At 40.2% G+C, this 24,422-nt stretch overlaps 1 protein-coding gene across 3 annotated transcripts in view; it reads left to right on the top strand.

Annotated features, from left to right (window-relative positions):
* Positions 1-24,422, top strand: part of FGGY (FGGY carbohydrate kinase domain containing) — a 126,691-nt gene that overhangs the window by 25,185 nt on the left and 77,084 nt on the right. For 2 of the 3 annotated variants that reach the window (XM_030953401.1, XM_030953402.1), the window contains one exon: positions 22,971-23,086. The exons of the other annotated variant lie outside the window; for it this stretch is intronic. In XM_030953401.1, the coding sequence (XP_030809261.1) occupies positions 22,971-23,086 (116 nt within the window). The remainder of the gene's footprint in view (positions 1-22,970; positions 23,087-24,422) is intronic. 3 annotated transcript variants of the gene reach the window in all.

Raw genomic sequence — 24,422 nt, 5'->3', positions numbered from 1 at the left:
TGGTTTACAGTTTTCTATTTTGAGTAAAATAGCTCCTTGTAAATCCTTCATTGCTATATTTACTATGCTCCCCAAAATGAAGCCCATTGTTTGGGCTCTAGTGGATTTTCTTGTAGGGTAACAAAGAAGGAAGAAAAAGACAGGAAAATAAGGACAATAAACATTTTGCTGGAATCAAACCTTTTTTTTTTTCCCTTTCTCTGCTTTACGCCATGTACACCTGTTTTCTGAGAATTTTCTTGTAGCCTGGTGAAGTCAAGTAATTTGTCCTGCATATGCTCGTAATAGAGGGGAAGTGTGAATTTATCATGTATGAGATTATTACCTCTTACCACCCTTTCTGCCTTTGAGCACAAAGGAGTCTATTCACAGGGTAAGACACAGTGTTAGTCACTGTGAATCATGCAGAACTTGGCCCTGATAAAAGAAGGATTTATTTTTTTAAAATCTGTTTTGATGATGGGGATTTTACCAAAATAAATGCAATTCTGAAGGCACTTTTATAGCAAAGACCTTGGTTCTTTAAATTTTTAAGGGGCTCTCTAAAACATTTTCTATGTATTTGACATTTAGAAATTATGTAAAGTCTTTTTGCCTTCAGTGAGGTCACTGTGCCCAAAGTTAAGTGTGTGTGAGATCAGAGTTTGATGTATTTGAAAAGCAGTTCTTGACGTGTGTTTCTAAGTATGAAATCCTATGTCCTTCACCTTTCATTCTGCTGGCTTGAACTACCTTGGTGCCAATTTTTTTTCCAGTGTACCTATAATAAATAATAAGTGTTTCTTACCTCTGAGGTGGAGGCTCAAACATCTAGAAATTTTTACCTTCTGGCTTTGAAATTGCTCTGTAACTCACTGAACATCAGTTGCAAAGGATGAGTTCCAAATTTTTGATTCCTATTGTTATTGGAAAGCTGTAGCCTGTTATGCTCCGTATTTAATGTAGTTATGCTTTATTGTTTCTGCTTTGGGCTGATGAACAACCATTGACTTGTCCTGAATGATCCAGGCAGCTGATTATTCTGCATTAAAAGAAATGTTATTTTAAAAATGTTGCTTAAAAATTTAAATTTTAAATGTTCATTTAAACAATTAAATTAACATTTAATTTAAATGTTAGCTTAAAAAAAATAAACCTAGAACTTCTCAGCTTTGCTTCCCAAGGCTGCAACAATGAGAGCTGGTCTTGCCACTTGAATGCTCAGTTGTCTTCTCTCAGAAGTGCTGTGGTGGAGAGGAAGAGCTGTCACTGACTCTTAGCAATGCTTTTCAGAGGTTCAGCACTTCTGCTCGTGCTGAGGGTGACTCACTGCTCTCCCTCCCCCATGCAGGACCTCTGGTAACCTTTCCTTTATATGGTACTTTGGGTACAGCTATCTTAATAGAATCTCAACTCCTCTCTGGTTTAGTTACAGGCTACTGTGTTATGCATGGGGAGTTCTTACCAGAGATGCACATCTGCAATCCTAGTGTGTTCCTGGAGTCTTGTGAGGGATTACATTGCAGATAAGAATAGGGCTGAGCTGTTAAACTGGGTGGAATCCACACACAAATTTCTCAAAGGTCATGTGTGTTTAGACGCAGAGTTCTGCTTCAGGGCCATTTCCAATCACAGGCAACTCAGTCACTGCAAAATGAGCTAGTGTATACTGGAATTTAAGATGAATTCTAACAAAACAGAGATTAGACCTGTGAAGGAGGATGTGGAAATGTAGGGAATAATGTCAGGCTGACATTATTGAGATAGAGGGTGTCCAGCATTGTGCTGGAGGAGCCACGTCCCAAAATGACCAAAAAAGTTTGGAACAAGTTCAATATTTATGTAGATTATTTTTTGTCATGTTATTATACTCTAGAAATATGGCGAAAGTAATGTGCTATCTAGTAGAGACTTCATCTCATCTATAAATTTGACCCAAATAATTTTCTTGTGAAAATACTTGTCCAATCAGTCTTCAGCTGCTTGCCATTGTGACATGGGAAAGGGTGGAACAGATATTTCATATACTTCACTTTTCTAAAATATCTCCTTCCAACAGATCTCAGGATCATGAGTTTCTCAGTTTTATAAGGAAGAAATTCATCCTGTTTATGGTAGTGACGGATTGCAAAGTGAAAAGCAAATGCTAGTAGTTGATAAAAAGCATTTCTGGGAAGCACATGACTAATATTGGCATCTCAGTGAGAGAAGGGGATCTCTCTTCAGTTCACAGTCTATTTTCAACAGGAAGATACTTGACAAATTGTTTTCTTTCATTTACGAGTTCCTTGGCTTGTGCACATTTAAGTAGCTGGCTCTTTATGTTAAGCAGTGATTGAGTCGTTAAAGTTTATTTGTAACCTGTTTTGAGTAGCTGGTAATTAGGGTTGGAGATGGCTCCATGGTGCTGATTGACTTCCAGAGAACTCCCTGGACTTTGTCAGAGTTGATGCAGAGTCCACCGGGATGAACAGGAGTAGAGTCTGGTCCCTTGTTGAATTGTAGTGAGGGAAGCTTGTAATAAAACAATAAAGCTAGGGAGGTGCTCTAGAATCCAGGAATCTAGATTCAGATCTCTGCTCTGCGATTTGGAGAAGTGAATTAAAATCTGTGTCTTTGGAGGTGTTCAGGGAGCTGAATATATGTGAAGAGTTGATGTTTGTTCATCCCTGTGTTTGTTCTTCATCTGTTAAACTGGTGTACCCGCACATTCTTGGGAGGTTGCTTTCTTTTACCAACTGTGAGGTCTCCTGTGGCTGTGTCGGTGGAGGCCTCACCAAATATTTTATCCAGAATAGGCTGGAAACTTTGAGGAGGGAGAGTGCTTTTAGAAGAGAAGCTTATGTTTAGAGGCGCTGTTGAAAAAACAAACCAGTGCGAGTTAAACCATTATCTGAAGGATGTCTGTGTCCTTTTCAAGGATTGGGCAATCCTTTCAGAGAGATGTGGTAACTGCAGCAGCACAGACACCACAGTTTGGGGCCAGCTGCCCTTCCCTTCCTTCCTAGCCCTGCCATGACTAATGGATGCCCTTTGGCTGGGATCTGGTGCTTGGATTCTTGTTGATATTTTGTGCCTGCTTCAAAAGACGCCTGGTCTAAAAATCAGGCCTTGTCTCTGGAAAGAAGGGGCCTAGGGAGTATTGCAGAAAGCTGTTGTGATTAGTGCTGAGCCCATGGGGCAGTGACAGTGTCCTGAATTACACTCGCGTGTTGTGTCCTGTTTATGAAATGAAACCCAAGAGTTCAGACATGCAGACTTGTTTAGAGAAGTCTCTGGAGGAGAGAGAATTATCTTGAAAGGCTGCTTGGGAGGGGAGGGATCGTGTTTTTGTGGATTGGACAAAGTACCACGAATTTCTTGTCATGGAGCCAAAAGCAAGTGTCCCTGTGATGGTGTGTTTGCCAAATGAGAGAATTCTACTGCTATCAGGCTTTTAATAAATTCAGAACATGTTCTTTGGAGACTGGTGACACACAGACTGATCCAGAAAATAGGAAATGTGTAGCTGGAAAAGTTTTCAGGACTGTGAAGGGCAGGTGCAATGTGGGTCATTACCGTTAGATATATAAAAAAAAAAAAAGTAAAAATTATATGTCCTTGAGTCTACTGAGTAATCTGAAAGAATTCTGTGTGCTGGAGAAAAAAATTGTCGGCAGGTCTTGTTAATGTTAGCCAGGAAGCCCACAGGCAAACAGGAAGCTTTAGCTATTGTTATTGTACAAGTGCCCTTTACAAAATATTAGCAAAAGAAGCTTAATGTGTTTTCCACAAGAACAGGAGCCCTTCAGAGTGTCTCACTGTATCTGCCCAGTGAAGAAAAACTGCACTGTCCCCTTCCAACAGCTTCAGACATACACTGGGAGGTTGCACTGCAGAGGCTTGCATTCAGATCTTCAAATATTTACTACTTAATTTTTTGAAGTTGTTAGGATTGTTAATTAGCTGTGACAGTATCTAGCCCTTCATTTTCTATTGTGTTCATTTGCTGCTAAAAAAAAAAAAAAAGCCAGCTAGGTCAGTATAGAAAGGATTGGGGGCAGGGGATGTATTCCTGGCAGTTTGCCACAGAGACACTGCACTGAGCCAACCATGAAGTCATCGTGAACTCAGGGAGTCTCACTAATCCAAGGCAATGTGTCTTAATTTGACAAAGCAAAGGCTGCTTGATAAGCAAACCCAGCTAGAAATGCTGTGAAATGGGGGTGTTTGTTAAGTGGAGATTGTGGACGAGAAATGTGGTGATATGAAAGGAATCATCTTGGTTTCAGGTCCTTCCTCCCCCAAGCCCAAAGGCAGGCTTGGCTCCCTTCTCCCCTGCAGCTCGGGCTGTGCAGTGGCTTGATGTGAAATTTGAGAAACATATGTAGTTTTCTATTTCAGGAAAATGATCTCAGGGATTGAATGTGTGTTTTGTTGGCTGTTAAGCTCTGATCTTGCCTAGTGTGGTAGTTGGGAGTGTGTGTGTGATGGTTAAAACGTTCTCCAGCACTTAAAAAACAAAATAATAAAAACAAATCAGAGTTCATATGTGCACTGTTGTTAAAGGTCCTATTTCTTCAGTCTCAAAATGCAGCATCCAACATCCTAAAAAGACTCTTAAATAACTGTACTGTGTATATCAGAAAATGTCTTTTATTTTTCCAAAATAGTTATTAACATTTGCTCGTTAATGATGAGTTGTGCACACAGTTTCCCATCGAAGCAAAAGAACTCTGTTTAAACAACCATTTCATTGTTGGTCCTGAGCAGAAGCAATGGAGATATATGAACACTGTAATTATAAACTTCTGTGAGGTTGAGATGACAATCTCCCCTTAATAATATTCATAAAGAGTTGGCTGGGAGTCTGAGATGCCTCTTGCTGACATCCTCACTAGTGGTGGGACTGGATAACTGTTCTTCTCTGGACCTGGGGGAGTATTGAAGGAGGTTGTGGTCTTACAGCCTTCAATTCTGAGGAAAAATGAGACATAAACCACAGAGGAGTTTGTTGTCTTTCAGTTCTTTTAATCTCTTTTTTTTTTTTTTTACAATCGTTTCTGTTCTCTTCAGAGCCAGGCTGGGTGTTCAGGGTGTTTCTTTTGCATTAGCTCCTGTGAACACCATCAGGGATCAGACCCTCATGGTACAAGGGATGTAATAAACAATCTGTCATCTCCTTTGAACTCTTCCTTATGTGAAACCCTATGGAAAGCCCCCTTGTCCCCTGTGAGATTGGGTCTCTGTTCAGCCAGAGCTGTGTAACAATTGCTTCCTTGCATAAATTTGAACCAGATAAGAAAATAGCCATGTTTATGAACTCCTGGGTCATTTACAGCCCCAGCAGTGTTTTGGTGTGCACATATATAATGCATGTATTCACAGTAAATTCTTAAAAACCACCCCCCTGAAAACAATAACATTCCAGGAGAGTTCTCATCCAGAGAAGGGAAGAAAAGCTGTGTAGCATGAAGTCTGTGCACTGTATGTGTACACATGCTGCTTAGAAGTATTAAAACTCACAGAAATTTATTATCCCATAAGGACCTCTTTTGTCTTTTTTTTTATAAACCCCCAAACCTTTACTCCTCTGTAATACCTTGCATATGAAAGAACCTTAATAAATTCAGCCCTTAAATGTGCTCTTAAGCAAGAAAGTGGCATTGTTATTTTATAGCTGGGAAAAGAGCCGTATAATTTGAAGGGTAACATTCTTTAAGTGTTTAGCTGGGCATCCAGCTTTCTGTCTAACTTGCAGTGAGAATTAGGTGTCGTATTCCATAGGCATTTTCACAGATCACACTATAAATTATTTATTCTGGACCAATTCTTCCTCCAGACTTCCCAAACAAATGCCTTTCACCACTGGAGTGTTCCTCCTCTGCCTCTCACTGTAATACATGGCTGTAACAACAGTCTTGGCCTGGAGGGCAGTTTACCTACAGGTTTGCTTTATTTTTTTTGGCTGGCTCTCTCAATCTGCTTAATGTTAGTAACTTTCACTGGAAATTCTCTGCGTGCTTTAGGATGACACTGATGGTGTCAGGGTTGATTTAGATTATCTCTTTAAAGTAGCATTAGCTTGCCTAGGACTTTTTCTCTTATTTGTTTTAGAATTCATGTTCTCCAGAGAGGAGCCTTTTAACTGTGAAATGTAAATAACCTGACAAGGAAGACTTCAAAAGAAAATGAGTCTTTGTCCATGGCAGTGATACCAAGCTTGCCAACTCTGTAACCTTTAAAACAGAGCACTTTTATGCTTGACCTGTCATCTGCCTATAAAAATAATCTTAGATCAATGATACAGTGCTTTCAAGAATGTGTCTGAAGAAAGCAGGCACTTCTATGGATGTGTTCTGTCATTTCTTCATTGTGATGGACCATCTGCTGCTTTAACTCTCAGTAGGATCTGGTTATTGATTCGGTGTAAGTGCCTGGCTCAGCCTTTTGCTTGCACTGAGGTGATGAACACTTTTACTGCAGCTTGCAAATTGATGCTACCAGATAGCCAGCCCAATATTATATAAATATATAATGTGTTATATGAAATCACCAAGGGTTTGTTTTTGCCTTCCCCCATTCTTTATTCCAGTGCCATTCCATTAAGCTGTTCTTTAGATGAAAGGTTGTAATTCAGCCTTCAGTGGATGAAATGTATATGTACTTATGGAATCAAAGACATTCCAAGAAAGGTTGTTTATTTTCTTACTACCTTCTTTAATTAAATGTCGATGGTAGGATTCTGACTGACTTCAGAGAAACAGAAGAAGCAATAATGCTTGGAGTGTGATCCAGCAGGGATGACTGGAGTTGTGCTTCTTGGTTGTTGGACGCTGCATGCATAGGAAACTCAATTCTCCTGTGGATAGGAGAGTTGGAATTTCAGATTTCACCCTGGCTGTTGGTTTAATTTTGAAGTGAAGGGGAAGGTCTGAAAGTTCTCTGTTTTATATTTTACTATGATGTAACTTCAGATAATATTTGAGTTTTATGTCTGGTTCAGCTTGCTGACACTCAGCTTTAAACTGGAGCTGGGAATCTCAGTTAAAACCTGTGTTTCTTCACTTTATTTTATTTCAAGTGCTCTGTCTCAGACTTGTCAGCCTGAGTTCTGAGCTTGCTGCTGTTCTGCAGTGTGGATGTCTCCTGGGACTCTCTGGAAAGGGGATTGGGGAACACAGGTGTGCTCCTCAGAGAGCTGTCCCTGTGTTCCCTGGCAGGCTGGGGCTGTCCCAGAGTCACTCCCAGCATCCATGGGCCAGTGTTGGAGTAGAAGAGAATTTATGGAAGGTGACCCAGCCATTGCCTCTAGTACCCATGCACAAGGATTTTCTGTCAAAGTGGGAAAGAAAGTAGGAAATCCCTTCATGCTATAAGTGATTGGGAAAAATATGAAGATGTGTAGAGAGATATGCCTGTTAAATCCAAAATTCTCCCCACCCCTAAAGCCCACTTGCATTTATCCCTGCATAGTACATGCAGTTAGGATGATGGAAATAACTCCAACTTCACTCACTGTAGTTTGAAACAGTTTTGAAAATATTTAGATACTCTCCTCTCCTTATAATCTCATTTTCCAAGGTGAGCTCATTCTTCAGAGCAATGAAGCTGGATCTGCACAATAAGGTGTTTTCATATTTCATTAAAACTGATAAGAGGGGGAGAACATGCCACAAAATACAAAGAAAACTATTTTCCTGTGGTTTTCATCTTCTGAACTTGCCTCCATGAAACTGTTTGGGGATTTCTGATGCTGGTTTGTCATTGTATATAAAGTACCTTGAACAGACTCCTTGGAAAGAAGGAAATACCATGCTATAATTTTACTTTCAGGAAAGAAATTAAGTGTTCTTCCTGTCTTAATGGAAGAAGTTGGTGTGGTGTTGTCCCTAATTCCTTGTGCACAGCATCTGTACAGGAGGTTAGGCTCAGAGTGCTTTCATCTCCCTACAAAGAAGGGAAAACAGGGAATGTGTAAGAGCATAATACACTGCTGGCACCTGTTCTTCATGTCCATCCCATCCCATGCCATTCTTGCCCTCAATTCCACTCTGAAGCTCTGTGGGCACATGTGCAGTCTGGATTTAGTCTCCTTCACAGATGGCATCTTTCATGTGCCATCTTGGGCCATGCTGGCCATGAGATAGATATAAATATAAATATATATATAAAATTTGAATATGTGTCACAAAGTAAAGTTCTTCGGAGCTCACCACTCCTCATGCTGATGTCCCAGTAGCACCAGGTATAAATCTAACAGGGGGCTCTCCAGAGGGGTTCCAGTTTGTTTAAGGCTTTCTGGATTTGTATATTTTGTCCTGTAGCAGCTCTTCATTTGTATATAAGGACAGTTCATAAACAGATGTTGAATCTCAACACGGTGCCTGCTATTTCCTGCTATTTCTGACCTGCCTGGAGCACAGACAATCCTTATTCACACCAGTTAGCTCCACAAGTAATCTACCCAAGAACATTTCCTGATACCTCTTTCTTTTCAGGCTGTCTCTTTAAATGTGGATCAAAGGAAGCTCATACCTACTAAAATGTTAAGAGATTTCTGATTGCCCAGCCTATCAGGAGATCTATTAATTAATTCAAGTGGGTGCTCATTTGCTTTGGCACAAACAGAGAAAGGAGGAGGTAGAATATAAAGAATGGTGTCCCAACTATCAGAAATTAACATTGTGACTGTGATACCTGCTGTGCTGATGGAAATCACTTCAGGCTGATGAAGGTTTCATCCACTATCTCATTTGCTTGTTGGTTTATCTGAAAGGGCCTCTATTTGTATGTGTATGCATAAAGTAGGGACTACAGTTTTACCTCATTAAATGTGAAACTCTGCTTGGAGGAATATTGCTCAAGAAAACCACATCAGGCCAAGGTTTTGAAAATGCAGACTTGTTTAGAGAATGCATTTTAATATACTGAAGCCTCAAGCCATCTACCTCTGCTCCTGAGAGCTCTACCTGAAAACTTTCAGGGCTGAATAATTTAAGGTTTGGGTTTTTTAAAATTTTTATTCTTTCTGCAAGAAATACTAGTCTGATGTTTTATTTTCTTAAAGTCTGAACTCCACATAACTTTTTTTCAGAACTGTTTATCCTCACTCCAGACATGAACCTTGGAAAGGTGGCAGAAAAAACAAACAGCTGCTGTGTTTTTGGGCAGTCTGCATTCCTTTAAACTCTCTGAGATCAGACTTGTGCTGAGATTTTCAAATTATTTGTCCTAGGGCTTAGCCACTTTCACTCCTGCTTAAAAGTCAGTGAATTTGCCATACTGGTGCTTGTGAGAGCTGTCATGCAGAGCCTTAATGATTCAAGAACTATGAATATATGATGTGTTCTTAGGGCTTTTTATTATTGTTTCATTCAAACTTCACCTACCTCCCTAATCATCTTTCCATTTTTGGACTCCAGTTCTTTTTTTAACTTAGGCACATTGCTTAAGATATTCTAGGGACCTTTGTTTTGATTTTGGTTTTGGGGGTAAATTTGATACATATAAAAATGTTATTAATGGACCAAGGTGGAGGCAGTAAAAAAGACTGCCACATCGCCAAGGCCCAGAGTCAGAAATTATCTGCTCACGTTTGGGTTTCCTTCACAAGTTGGAGACAGGACAAAGAGCCACCAATCCTGTGGCAGAGTTTTGTGCCCTCTTTTTGAGGTCTCCAAAGTACATTCTGTGAATCTGGTGGAAGAGTCAGAGCAAGGCAAGCTTGTGTGGTAAAAGCTTATTTAATGGTTTAGGTCCTCATGTGGAGTTTCCTGCAAGAGAGATGTGGAGATGTTATGTCTACTTGTGCCTTTTAAGTAGCCTAAATCCCAAATGTGTCTTGCAGTGCCTTTCCAGTTTCTGGAGCCTCCCTGAGTGCAGAGATTGGCTGTACCAGGTCTCTGTTCTTGTGAGATGGGATAAACCCAAACGTGTGTTTACTAGCAACTGGAATGGACAAACAAAGCAGTCAGGCCAGTTCTGAAGGGCTTTTCAGTTAACTGTGCTCATTCTTTTCTTTGGGCCCTTTTCCAGCAAAGCACTTAGGCACGTGCTTAAAGTTAAAGCCTGTGCTTAAGTGCTCTGCTGGTCTGGGTCCTTTATTTGCTGTCCAAGCATGTTGGTATGAACAGGCTGTTGGCTCTAGCAATGTTTGGGGAACTGTTCTTAACACTGCTCATTTTCCTTCTCTGAACCTTAAGGCCACCTATGGCCCAGAAGATTCATTTGTCCTTTCAGTGTGACACATAGAATGATTTGAAAATGGTATTTGAAAACCTGTAGCAGGTTATTGATTAATTGGCATTGATTGTGAAGAAACAGTGTATTTGGAAAAACCAAGGTTAGTCCAGCCAGAGGAGTTTTCATTTGGTGTCTTGCTGGCAGCATTTGTCATATGCCAAAAGCATCTTCAGACTGTTCAAGTACAATGGATTTAGTATCCAGAAAATTCTCCTTAAGTAACTGCTGTCTTTTAGGCACTTCTTATTTCTGATCGGTATGCAGATTTGCTTATTTATTTATTTCTGGTGCTGCAATCCAGAGTTGCCAATCTCTGATTCCTGCAGGCCAGCAAGTCTTGTGCTGTTCCTCCTCATCATTCCCATACCATCCATGGCAAGTCAGGGCAGGAGAACTGTTAAATTCAAACCTTGGGATTTCTCTCTGGGTCTGGCAGCACTGAAAGTTGGCCTTTCACCTCTAGAGCCATTTTAGGACACCAGGGAGTTGATTTTCTTTGTGCCTTTTTTGTAAGGGCGCAAACCACTTTGCAGCAATGAAAATGGCAGAATGTGCAGCCTGATATTGCTGACCTAACTGTGGAGGTAGCAAGGAAAATCCATATGGGATAAGTCAAGCACAATCCTGCAGTTGCTTCTGCACACACGTGGCTTTCAGAAAGGCCCCAGCTGACGTCAGAGACACTTTTTGTTCAGGTCAAGTTACTCACACCCACGTCTCTTTAGGACCAAGCTCATGAATAACTAGTGGACAAAATTGCCTGTAGAAATTTCATTCTTAATTTCTCTCAAATAAAAGTGTACAGTCTCTCTATGAACAGTGATCTTTTTCATTCCGTCATTTAATTTGGTAAAACACACAGATCTGGAAATTATTTTTGGTTTTTTTTTTCATTAGAAACGTATAAACCATTAAAAAGGGAATAAAACAGTCCTTTTTAAAGGCATCTAATACAGGGATTTTGAATTGACTTTTAGTTCATTCTTCTCTGTGCTTGCAGGATTTGTCAGTGTATTTTCTGCAAGTATTGCAATGAAATTCAAGTTCCAAGAAAGGGAAAGACAAATATTTTAGTGTTGTTCGGGCTGCATGAAAGAGTTCATTAGAGCAGTGGTGAACTCCACCCTGCTGGTTCAGCCTCACCTTTCCTGGTGCTGGGTGTGAGACAAGCTCAGGCAGTACCTGGGAGGCTGAGCTCTGGCTCTGAGAGAGCTGGGGATGTGCATTCCCAGGTGAAGTTGTTTTTAGGATTTAAATGAATGGAAAAACCAATCGTGTCCACCTTCCTTGTGTAACAGGCTAAAGCATCTGAAATAAGAGGAGCAAGTTCTTTCTTTCAGCCACTCTGCCAAGATCCCGTGGGTTGATCTGGTTGGTTGTTAGAAAAATTCAGAGTGGAGTTTATTTAGTGCAGTCCCTTCTCTTTAGCAGTGGCAGCAGAGATGATTTCAGAGGAAAGGAGAGAGGAATCCTAGACCTGACAACACGTTAGCATCCTTCTGGGGCCAGTGCTTTGAAATCATGCTCAGTTAGTGAGCATTTGTATTCCCTTATGTTATTTCTCTCTATTATTGTGACTGGAAGCAGTCTAGGTATCCATGTAATGTAGCCTCCTTTATGTTTTTCTTTTATTTTCTCTTGGTCTCAGCAATATCCTCTTTCAACTGCAGAATGATTGCTTGTTTTCTTTGAATGTCTTTATTTCTGCCTTCTGAGGAATAATGACACCTGATTTATCTACTCTGTAGCCTTCCTTATTTTCTGCATTGATCTCCATTTATCTCCCTGCTGATGTAAATAAGCTGAAATGTTTTTTCATTCTTACTTTATGGAAATTTATGTATTCTTTTACTCACTTCTATTACCTGTTTCAGAACTCATTGGTGGAGTTTTCTTTGTTTGGTTTATGAAATCCCACAACTGTCCAAATAATACTGTTGGTGTCTTTGCTTTTTGAGATTTGCTCAGAAACTTGCCCTCTTTTTTACATGAATACAATTACAAAGGACTGTACATGCATGCCATTATTATTAATTAAAGATACTCTAGAAATAGATGTGCTGCGGCTGTCATTTAAAATATTAAAATACAAGCATACAGTACATGTATATAAAATGAGCCGTCTTGCTTTTCCTTTGATTTAAATCACCTTAAAATCTAACAAAACCTGTTTTCAAAAATTGATACTAATGACTAAATTTTGACCACATATATCTAGTATTTAGGAATGACTTTATGATTTTAAGAGTTTACACTGACTGAACTGATTTTTGTGGTAGGAGGTAACAACACAGCTCACTCCCGGAGTAGGAATTTCTAATGTGTATCTTTGATTCAGGTGCCCCTGGCAGCTGTATCCTGTCATCCAGACCTGAATAAGACTTGAAGGTGGTTTCCCTGAATAAAGGAGGGCTCAATATTCAGGTTTAGCATGTGAAATGGTAACAGCCTCCATCAGAATGCAGTTATTAAGACTTTCTTTTATTGCAGTACTCTTGGCAATTTCCCTGCTTCTGTTCTGGTTTCACTTAGGCTTTGTCTAGCCACAAGTGCATGACAGCCGAGGCTCCAGTTCAGCACAGTCTGACTAAGCTGGTAAAAACTCCCATTAACCCCACTGACAGCACTCAGAACTTTATACTCACACATGTGTGCGAGTACTGTGCTAAATTAGACTATCAGCAGTTTGATGTTAGGAATATATACATTATTTACTCATGAATTGGTAAAATGTGTCTTTGTGTGAAGAGATTTCCGGACTAGCAGTTCTCTCTCTCAAAACACCACTGGTAGGGCTGTAAGGGTGGGGTTTTTTCACACCACTCTAATTCTGCTCAATTGTATGAAGACAGCAGAAACCACATAATGAAGTGTAGCCCTGATCCTGTGGAGATTTATGTTCCTGGTCGGTGTCTGGGGTGTCAGGGTGCACATGGTGCTGGCCAGGCAGCGCCCTCAGCATCTGCCACACTTCCCAAACTGCTGGAAGATCAAGGACACCCTAAATCCTTCTGCTCCCTAAGCATGGCTGCTGGGTGACCATGTCCTGTGTGTCCTTTTCACCCAGAGGAGACACACAGGGGCATGGAGCAGTAACTGTGGTCTTCCTGCAGCCTGCCCCTGTTATTCCCTGTGGGACAGGGACATCTGGAACAATGCAGTGGCCGTGTGTCCATGGCTGGGGCAGTGCCTGGTGCTGGCAGATGTGCTGGGTGATGCACATCTGGATGTGCTGCTGCTCTTGTACTGGGAGAAGCTGATGTTGCTGACAGGAATAATCTCACTCTGTCCAAAGCTACGTGGTGGGGAGGGAGATCAGACCCAACTTCCTTTTTCTCAGTGACTTGTAGCATTTGCTTAATCTCTTTACCAGCTTCCTTGAGTGTTTGGTGAAGCCTTGAGCTGTGGTAAATTTGCTCCAGCTCAGACTTCCAGAGGAAGCTGTTCACTGGCTCTGTGTACCAATACTTCCATTTTTAATTGTGTCATATTTTTAACTGCCAGAAGGTAACAGGAGAAAATGTGTTTTTTAAATACAAGCTCTTAATTGAAATAAATATTTGACTTCCTATTGCAGAGTGGTTTGGTTGAAATACTGAGCTTGAAAGAATATATTTTTGTGATTAAATGGAACTGAAACATTGCTGATGTTGCAGAAGGCAGGAGGAATGTCCCAAGGCTGCTGGACTGCAGTGGCTGGAGACGTGGGCTCTACTTCTAGTTTTGCTTTTCATTTCCCTTGCCATTTTTGGATGATGTTTTCTTTATAACCTCTCTGCCACTTATTAAGCTTATAAAATTTAAACCAGTGGTTACTTAAAACAATGATTCAATTTTATATATGTGCACACTTTTTTGTTTCTCTCATATTTAAAGATTTAAACTACAGTTGTCCGTAGAAAGATTTTTTTTTAACATATTCAGCATCAAAGCCTGAATGTGTCTTTCTGCCTGGGTCTCGGTCTCTAGACTGAGCCTCTGGAGTTCAGGGTTCAGTTCAGGGGTCTGATTAAAGTTTACTCTTTGACCCTTGGCCAAATCCCTCAATTTTCTTTGCCTCTGTTTGCCATCTTTTAAGGGAATGGACTAAGATTTCCAGCCCCACATGCTATGTCTGATTTGTCTAGACAATACATTTTTTTGTCTAGGACTGTGTCTCATTATGAGTTCTCCAACAATGCCGAAGACAATGGGCTTGAATCTTGGTTGGGTGTCTGTAACATAATACAGAATGAAATTAATAAAACAACAATCTGCTGAGTGTTGGCTTGCCCTTGCCTCATGACATGGTGAGGCATATGTGGGTGGATAAAATGGTCTTATTTTGTACTTTCTGATCCAACTCAATGTGTTTAGCTAAGTGCATCCACTGAAATTATTAGATGCACACAAGGGATTAATCTGACTTGATAAGCTGAACTGCAGATGGGTGGTTCCCTACAGGTTTGGTGACATAACTTCTAGGAAAACTGAATTCAAGACTCTTCAGTCTTCCCATCTTTTGATAACTTGTTTCTAAACAGAAACACACTTCTAGAAAGAATTGGACTCTGTTACACATCATAGAAGAAACATCATCTCATTGTGGTCAGTGTGATTCACCTTCTGTTGGATGGCTTTTTTGACATTTGCAGTGTTTGATGCATTTATTTGTATTTTTAAAGGACAGGTTTAAATAGATTACAGCAAACACAAACAGGCACATTCTCCCAATCCAAAGTAAATATCTGCATGTGTACACATTAGAAACACATGTGTGTATTTATGGAAAAATAAAACAAGCCAGTTTCCCACAGTAGTTATGTATCAAATGCACATTCCCACATTTCTAACAAGATGTGCAAATTTCAAATTTTAAGGTACCTCATCCAACACAGAATTTTCTTTAAGTGGATTAATCCTTAGAGTCTGAGTGTCACAAAAGGGGCTCTTCCAACCTCTCAGTAAATTTGAGATTTATCTATGTGATATAACATCAGTCTCATGCCTCCTTTGGAATACAGGGAACATCCACACTCTGCATTTCTCAAGAGACTTCTGTGCTTATTGTGGTGGTAACTGAAGGTCAGTCTTCGCTCTGGTTGGGTGGTCAGAAGGTTGATGCCAGAGTTTAAAGCACTTCATTGCTTTGAAACCTTGTGCTGCTGTGTAGGCTTTGAAAATGATCCTATTGTTCTTCTTTTTTTCCTTTCAAAGTGGCACCCAGAGTTTAAATATAACATGGAATCTCGTCAGGGAGTGGCTGTATTCAGAAGAGATTAATTATAGATGTGGGTGTAGAAAATTGCAAATGTGAATTGTGTTTTTCATACAATGAAAACTGTCCCTTTAAGTAAGCAACAGACTTGCTTAGAAAATCCTGTGATTTAAAAACCCAGCCAAAAACCTCTTAAGTGTTACAACATGAACACCAAATATTAAAGCAAGGTTTGAGTTAATTAATACTTCTTCCCCTTTACAAAAATGGCTTTAACTTTTTGATTTGCTGATTGAAAGACTTTGTTTCCTGCTCAGTGCTTGTTGCTGAGAGCTGAGTGTCTTCCACACACACACAGAGTGGTGTGAGCACAGGAGAATCATGACTCCTCCACCCCATATCCCAGCAAAAGCCCTGAAAGCCCAGTCTGGATGAGTTTGGCAGTCGTGGTGTAATGCCTACTCCTGTTGGTGAGAGTGTTGATGGATCCCAGTCCCCCAAGGGCTCTGATGTAGCTGCCATTCCCTAAGGGCCTCTCTCTCACCTAAAAGAGAGTGTTGCTCTTTCATGGGCTCTGCTTTGGCACCGAGATTTATGGTAGGGAAAGGGAGACCTGGTTTATATTTTTAAATAAAAGCTGTGCCACCAGTCCAGTGAGAATTCTGACTTTCCAGATGTGAGGCCAACAGAGCTGCTGAATGCAAGTTCAGAGATTTTTAACCCCAAATTTAGTCTTTTTGGCTGGGAAGGAGTCTGGTGGACCCTGCTAGTTCCCTGAGTCAGCAGTGTTCAGGAAAAAATGGGGGGAATAGTATATCATTAAACCAGTGTTTTAACCACAGCTATGAAGGAAAAGCTGTGAAATCTTCACATCATATGTAATACTTCAACATAATTTTTTTTTTGCAGCAACAAAAACCCAAAAAACCTGTAAGGCTTTGGAAAGGTATTACATAGGCAAATATCAGTATCTGCATTACCTTCAAGTATGCAGCTTGTAGGTGAGCTGTTCACTGTCTTTTTGGTTGGTGGCTTTGTGGATTGGTGTCTTCCACCAAACTTGCACACTTGCTGGAAGGAGAAATCTTTTCTACTAAATCCTTTTAGTTGGAAACCAAAGAGCTATTTTCTGACACTCAGTTTTTCCTGAGGAAAAATAAAACATCAGAGTAATTTTTTGAACATTAACTTTTAAGGTTTGAGGTCTGGAGTTTAATCCTATTTCACCTATGAAATATGACAAAATTGCCACTAGCCCTAGTGTGAACAAATATTGGCCTTTTCATCATGATATTGGATCATTGTTATTTGTATTCATATTTTTTCTCCTCAGCTTTAGTGAAGATTTCAAAGCAGGGAGAAAGCTTTGCTTTTGCTGTAGTATTTAACTTCCTTCAAAAAATCTAAATGGCAGCCAGACTACTTTTAATTATTTATGATAAATAGAAGTGTTACCCAGAGCATAGGAAGGCTGAAGCTGGTAGAATTCCTAACTCTGATTACAGTAATTTCCTTGCTACCTTTATTGAATAGGTTTAAATCCTCAGACATGCAAAGACTGAAAGTCGAGGCCATGAGTACAACTGGGAATGTGTCTGCTACTTGTCCCAAACAGGCCTCCCCACCTGTCTTCTTTGTTTGGCCTGTTTAATGTTTTGTTGGAAGATGAAAACCCTTTTCAGGCAAGAGTCAAATTGCACAGCTTGCTAAGACAATAGGTTTGGGCAGGCAGGAATTTCATAGGCTTTGGGTCAAAGGCAATAATCATAAAAAGTAATGTGTTGTAAATGTTAGGGACTTGGGGTTTGCATGGCTGGGTGGCTGGAGCAGCCCCTGACAGCTTTTGCTGTGTGTACCTGCAATGAAAGAGCTGTTAAAGAGGTGAAAGGAGGGGAGTGCAGTCAGGACACCCCCAGACTCTGTCACCCTGAGCTTTGCAGCCCACCTGGCCCAGAGATGGACTGAGGGACAGCAGGGGCAGCTCCTCCACACCAGCCTGAGCTCAGACCCCTGCCCTGACTCCTTTTAGCAAACATTCAGCAGGGACAGCATCTCATACACTTCATACTTCTCAAGACTCAATGATCAGATGTCACTTTTCTTCTCCACTTTCTTGAGAAGTATTCCTTTAGGACAAATTGTTCCTGTTTCCCCCAAGCATCCAAATACAGCAAGCAGGCAGAGACATGTTTCCTAAATGCCAGTGGTGGATGTGGATCCAATATTCTGGTTCTGTTTCCAAGGCTGTGGATTAATGGATATGGCATTACCATAACAGAGCAGAGAATAATTACAGGTTTCCTATTGCTCTGTGATACCTTCCACTGTATTTTAGGCTCTTGCAGCACCAGTGCCCAGTTCTGTTCTTGGATGCTGGGAGTATGTGTGCTGGGTATTAAATTTTTTTGCCTGGAACATTTTTGCACAAACCACAGTCAGATTTGTGACTGTGTTCGAGCTGTAAATTGCTTGCTTTTGTGAAAAGCCTTGAGACTGTGGGGTGCATAATTTGGGAGGACATTGGCAGCTTGGCCCAGATGTCAATATGTGGAGATGTTCATTTGAGCAGAATCTACGCCCTGGTTTACCATTTGAATTCAAAATCTGTTTTAAATTTAAACTTTGTAGAACAAAAGAAAAATCATTTGATGTTGTGACAGTCACACTCCATTGTTTCAGGTCTCCTGCTTGCGTTCACGACGTCATAAAGCTTTCTTAGCTTTTGATTCTTTGTAGCTTTAAATAAATCTGCCCAACAGACCACAGAGAGTTACTTTATCCTAGTGCATGCTATTCCTTTTAGGATCTAGCTGTACCCTATCCTTGCTTCTGGAGGATTTAGCTTTGGCACAGCCCTCAGCAGGTGCAGCTGGCTTTAGTTCAGTGATCCAGTGATTGAACTGCTGTGCTGTTAATGATGCCTACAAAATTAATTAAGTTCATGAGTTTAGGTTCATTTCTGAGCAGTTGGGATGAATGGAGCAGATCCTTTTGCTTTGGAATTGAGAACAAAGCTGCCATTCACCTCGGGATGCCCCAGCCAGGGGTTCTCTGCCTTTCAAGCTGGTGGCTGACTCATTTTCCAGCCTAACTAATCTTGTACCAGCCCTCAGGAATGGAAGGTCATGTAGAAATGCCTTATGGGGTCACTTTTCAGGGAAAAAACCTGTTGCTTTTAGTAACTTTTAGTTGATAGGACTTACCTATACTCAAAATAGGGATGACTTCTGCAAGACAACTGCAGTAAAGGAGTAGCTCCCAGGATTATTTTCATAGCAGGTGCTGTCCCAGGCAGGGCAGGATCTTTGCAGATTTGGGAATCATATCTGTGCTGGCTTTATCCCTTTTGGGGTGTGGGAGATGTGGCAACAAAGAAAGGACCAAAGTGTGAAGCTCTGGTGACTCCTAAGTAGTTGTGGAGAAGTTTTTTGTGACTTTTATCTTTTGGATACGTTTTTATGCTGATAACTTAGAACACACAGCAATTCCCATTTTCAATGAATGTATCTGATTTCCTTCTCTCCATGAAGTACAACAGAGTGAGAGAAAATACTCAGAATGGGCAGATAATGTGGGGAGAATCACACAGAAAGAAATTTTGATCACCTGAGTGATCACAAGTCCAGTTGGCCTGGACCCTTTTGCAGGTTAGTTGCTTCCAGACAGCATTTTGGGAATTACAAGTGTGTGTTCATAGACTCTCTGTGTTTTTAAGACTGCTGAGATTCTGGTTATGCAGGACTTCAGCACATCCAGTCAGTCCTCAGCAAGAAACTCATAGGAAACTCTAAATACAATAATTTTCCTGTTAAAAATCTGGTTTAAATAAAATAAAAATTTTCCATGCACAACAGTTGGGGTTTTTTTCAGTAGGAATATTCTAAGCAAAACTTTTTGTTCTGAACAGAGAAAGGAAAGCCTTCATTTCATTGTGCTGGGAATATGTTTGAGGAAAAGTGTCTCCAAACTCATGGTATTTCAGACTGGCTACAAATGGCTTGTGCTACTGAGGGGTTCCATGTATGGCTCCTCAAATCCTGTGGTGGATCAGGCAGTCAGGAGAGGGCTCTTCCCTCTGGAATTGCCTCTTCTCTGCCCCTTTGAACCCAGCTGATCCTGGGAGTAAAAGAGGAGCTTTTCCTTCAACCCATCTGGTTCATCCAGGTTCAGCCAGCACAAGTCTGGTGTTTATGACCAAATAATTGAGGCAATGCTGCCAAATAGGAAAAATTGAATATACCACAGCAGATATCAGTACTGTTTCTGTTTAATGTCTGCCCTTCATCTCATCAAACTTAGCAGTTCTGTGAAATACAAAATTTTCTCAGAGTTGAGGCTTTCTTTGTAGGTATACTGATTTGGTTCCTCAGGTAGTTCTTTCCCACAGTGTCTTTCTGGTTAGAGCTTTCCCAAGTTAGAAGTTGTGCTATCCCCTTTACAGCGTGATTCTCTGGGGGAGAATTTGTGAGTGATTTCCTATGAAGTTAATATATATAAATATATAAAAAAATAAATAAATATATATAATTTGCATGTATACCATTGGCTTCAGCAGTGATAAGCCATGAAGGAGCTGTTCTCTCTGCATGTGCACAGAGCTCTCTAGGACATACAGACTGAGCACCTGATCAGGTGAGAGGCAGGGTTTTGAGTTCAACCCATCCAGGTGCTTTTGAAGCATGTGGTGATGTTAATCCATCATGGCCATCACAAAGAAACCCTTTCCTTTGAACTGTTATCTAAGAGAACAGAATGCCTTTCTGCAGTAGGGCACTTTCTCTTTGATATTAGGGGTTTGTATGAAGCCATATTGTTCCATTAAACACCTACTTTTTGAGAGGCAGCAAGAATCGAAGAAAGAGATTGAATCCCAGAGAAATGTAAATGCTCAGACTGTGTTTAAAACAAGCATTTTGAGTTTCTTGCTGTGTCCATGAAAATAAAAACCTGCCAACATAATGTGTTAGTGTTTTTGTTCAGATCTGAGATTGGTTTTCATACCAGAACCTTCCACTTAAGGATCTGCCAGCCAATTCATTTGGGAAGAGTTGTCTTTCCCGCTTTCACTTTCCATACTGTGTTAAAAATTCAACCAGAACTCCTCTGTTTATCCTTGTTCTGTGAGCACTTAGGATTTATGCATCTCCAGGATATGTTCAGTGCAGCCATATCCTGCCAGAGAGTTGGGATCTGCTGGAATTCTGTGGATTGGCGGGGGGGGATCTCTCCCCATCCCCAGTGATTCCATGGGCCTGTGTGTGTGCTGTGGTGTTCCACAGAGGGAGCTGTGTGCGACAGCAGGGCCCTGGTTAAAGCATGTACTTTGGAGCCTTTCTCAGGGTGTGGCATTAGTTCAGAGCTTCAATCTAATTAGAAAAAGACATATTCGGTTTTGATGATAATTTGTTATGATTTGGTATTTCCCATATTTGGGAAAACTTGATGCATTGTTTTTCGCTCTTTATGTCTAAATTTTTCCTAAACTGATGAAGTGCTTTTTATTTCAAATACCCTGTCTTTATTTTTCCTTTTAACAAGAGGTTTGAACCAATTTGGGGAAAATGTTTATTTTTTCCCAGTATTTTCTTCAGCCCAGAATTTATTTATTCACCCAATTTTTGTCAGAGGTCCTAATTAGATTTCTGTGTCTGGCTTTTAAATCCTTGGAAATTGGAATTCCTTATATCAACATTGTCATTGCTGTAGTTACAGATCATGTGCTTTTTCTGTTTTCAAACCAGACACTGAGTTGAGATTGTGTGGTCTCTTCTTAAACTATTGAGACGGAAAAAAAAAGGGGTGGGGGTGTCAGAAATGTTTTAAGAGTAGTCCTGAAACAATCTCTGCATTTATTAACTGCATTTATTTATAGAGATATAAATAGTTAACTGATGTCTTCTCCCCCCACCCCCAAAATATGTCATGTTAATTATTCTCTTGCAGCAAAGAGCAACCAGAACACCTTTACAACCAATGGGATGTGAATGACCATCAGTTGCCCTCTGGTTGTAAAAACTCCAGTACAACAGGATGGAAGGAAACATAAGGCATTTAAAATACACATTTTTGTCCCAGATGAGAAAGTGGGAATTTAGAGAGTCCATGTAACCATCCCATCTTTTGCTCACATAAGAGGATGTTGCTTCTTGTTGTAACCCCTCCAAAACATAAAATACATATCCCAGATAGTTTTGTGTGGAAAGACTCTTCCTGTTGTTCTTTGGCTTTTCTCTGTCTGCAGTATCAATAGCTATAAGCTCTTAACTTTGATTTGCAGGTAGGAAATAAAAATAGCTTCTCTTTTTCTGCTCAAGGCAAGGTTGGATGGGTCTTGGAGCAAACTGGGCTAATGGAAGGTGTCCCTGCCCATGGCAGGGGGTTGGAACAAGATGAGTTTTAAGGTCCCTTCCAGCCCAACCCATTCTGTGATTCATATTTCAGTCCCTGGGTAGTATTCTTGGATGAAAGGAAAATTTCCTTTTACTCCAAAAAATAATTTGGATGAGAGAAATTTTATTTGGTTTTTGCTTATGCAAAACTGCAAGAAAAACTCAAGTGCTTCAGTAAAAGTGAGTTTGCTTTGAAGATACACGTTCAAATTGTACCATCCTAATGAAGAGAATATGTCTGTGTAAGCTCACCTTGGCTAAACATGAGTCACAAATAAGCTGTCTTGTAAAACATCAAAGAGAATCCACCTCTGAGCAGGATTTCTCTTTGAGAACAGTTATGATGATGTGCTTCCCTGAGATGCATTTGAGCTGTGTTGCACTTGCTGGTACTGTGGTATTCTCAGGACTGCACAGAGCTGCAGTTTTCAGTGATATTTAGCATTTTTAATATCTTTTAGTTGACTGACTTTTCAAGCACAATTTAATACTGATCTTTGGAGATGATTCTTAGCGTTCAGACAGAGTACAGCCTATGTAATATTAAATCATCAGGAATATTGTTCATACTTTGGGGAGGAATAAGGTCAGGGATATTGATGAAAACCATTCTGTGTGTAAGGACAGACTTGCTGTGAGAGTTCTTGTCCTCTGTGTCCTTCTTCTCCTGCCTGTACCCCTTGCTGCTGTCCTGGCACAGCAGAGTTGAACATCAGCTTCTCAGAAATCAGACTTGTGCATCTGTCCCCATCCTCCAGATTTCCTGGGAACTGCAGTTCAGTTGTGAGGGAAGTAACACAAAGTTTTCCTAAGGCCAGACCGTGCAAAGCAGCCATTTAGGCTGGAAGAGCAGCACTCTGAGCTGCCTGCTCCAGAGCTGCTGTGCTCCTGCCCTGCTCTCCCCCAGGCACATGCACAGCCTGTTATTTGACTGATTTATGCAGTGAAGTGGCCAGACCAGGAGTTGTTTCAGCAGAGAAGAATCTTAAACACAAGGTCCTTTTAAGGTCCTCAAGACGTGCACTCCAAACAGTAACCAGTTTTTTTAAAATGTGAGCATTCTGCTGGAGTTTCTGACCAGTGGAGAAGAGATCTTTTTGCAGGAACTTGTTTCTAGTCACAAGTTTAAACCCAAACATGTTCATTTGCCTGACTCTGTGCCTATATTGTCTCTTTTTTAGGTCTCTCTGTACAGTAGTGTGCAAGTGGACATACACGTCAGATAGAGGTTGGGATGACAGTTTCTGGAATATGATTGGTTTGGAAGATTTGGTGAAGGATAAGTATGAAAAAATAGGTATATCAGGGTTGGGTTTTAATATACATATATATTCATACATATACATATATATTCATATTAAGAAATATATATATAACGCATTAACAAATATACATGCATATTCATATTAATAAACAGACATAGATGCATATTAATAAATATATCAATTAATATTCACATATGGCCATATCAATAAATATTCATATTTATTGATATTAATAAAAAGCTTTATGTGTATATATATCAAAAAGATATAAATATATATAGAGAGATGGGGCTTTAAGCAACCTGGTCTAGTGGAAGGTGTCCCTGCCCATGGCAAAGGGATGGAATGAGATGAGCTTTAAGGTCCCTCCCAACCCAACCCAGTCTCTGATTATGTGAATAAAAGATATATACATATAAAAAAGGTATTTTTCTGTATTATGGTGAATGTCAGCAGCTTCAAATGGGTTGCTGAGATGCCCATAGGGAAGAGATTTCCTAAGTGCATTTTTTATTTGGCATTGTTGTGAGAAACTGTGTTTAAATTTTTTATCTCCTACCCTGGAAGACTTTTTGTGCTGCTCAGTCTCAACAACAGAGGAGTAAAAAGGAGCCCCAGCAACTGATGACATGAAGGACACACTCTATATGGGTATATTGGATAGCAGGCTACAAAAAAAGCTACAATATAGTAATTTTTTAGCTCTTACGGATGGTCTGATTTGTGACCTGTACCCATCTCCCTTATAGTAATTTTCAAAAAAAGTGCTACTTCTGCTTGTTGTTATCTTTATACATTTTTTTTCACTCTCAGAGCCCAGGTTTAATTAGAATAGTAGCCTTGCTAATAGCAGTTCCTACAGCAGATATTCATTAAAAGTCCATAACGTTAATATACCAGAAAATTTCCAGGATAACTTTATTAGACTTTCCCTGTTAACTTAATGGACTTTTAATGGATGTCCTAAGCAGACATGTCATTAACAAGAATATTACCAGACATGAATTAAAATATGCTCATTCATCAAAGTTAATCATCTGAAATTTCCTTTGATTTTTTTTTAATGTTGAGCACTTTGAACAAGTTTGTACAGCAGTTTAAATGCAGCAACATGAAATGGAAATGGTGGAGGAAGGACTGTAGAGAAAAGAAGTGTAATGAAATCTATAAACTTTTCTGATCATCACATAATCTGCTATCAGTCATTTCTGGGTTATCAGAAAATGGTACTTGAAAGCTTCCTTGAATAGATTTCAGCTTTTCTCCTACAAAGGAAACTGCTTATGCAGAGGTACAAAACCTACCAGGAGAATGAGGCTTTCAGCTTCCTGAGGTTTTGGGTTGAATACAGTTCTTACAACATCTGTC

Source organism: Camarhynchus parvulus, chromosome 8 (genome assembly GCF_901933205.1).
Source record: "Camarhynchus parvulus chromosome 8, STF_HiC, whole genome shotgun sequence".
Classification (NCBI taxonomy): Eukaryota; Metazoa; Chordata; class Aves; order Passeriformes; family Thraupidae; genus Camarhynchus; species Camarhynchus parvulus.
This window is presented reverse-complemented; position numbering and strand designations above follow the sequence as displayed.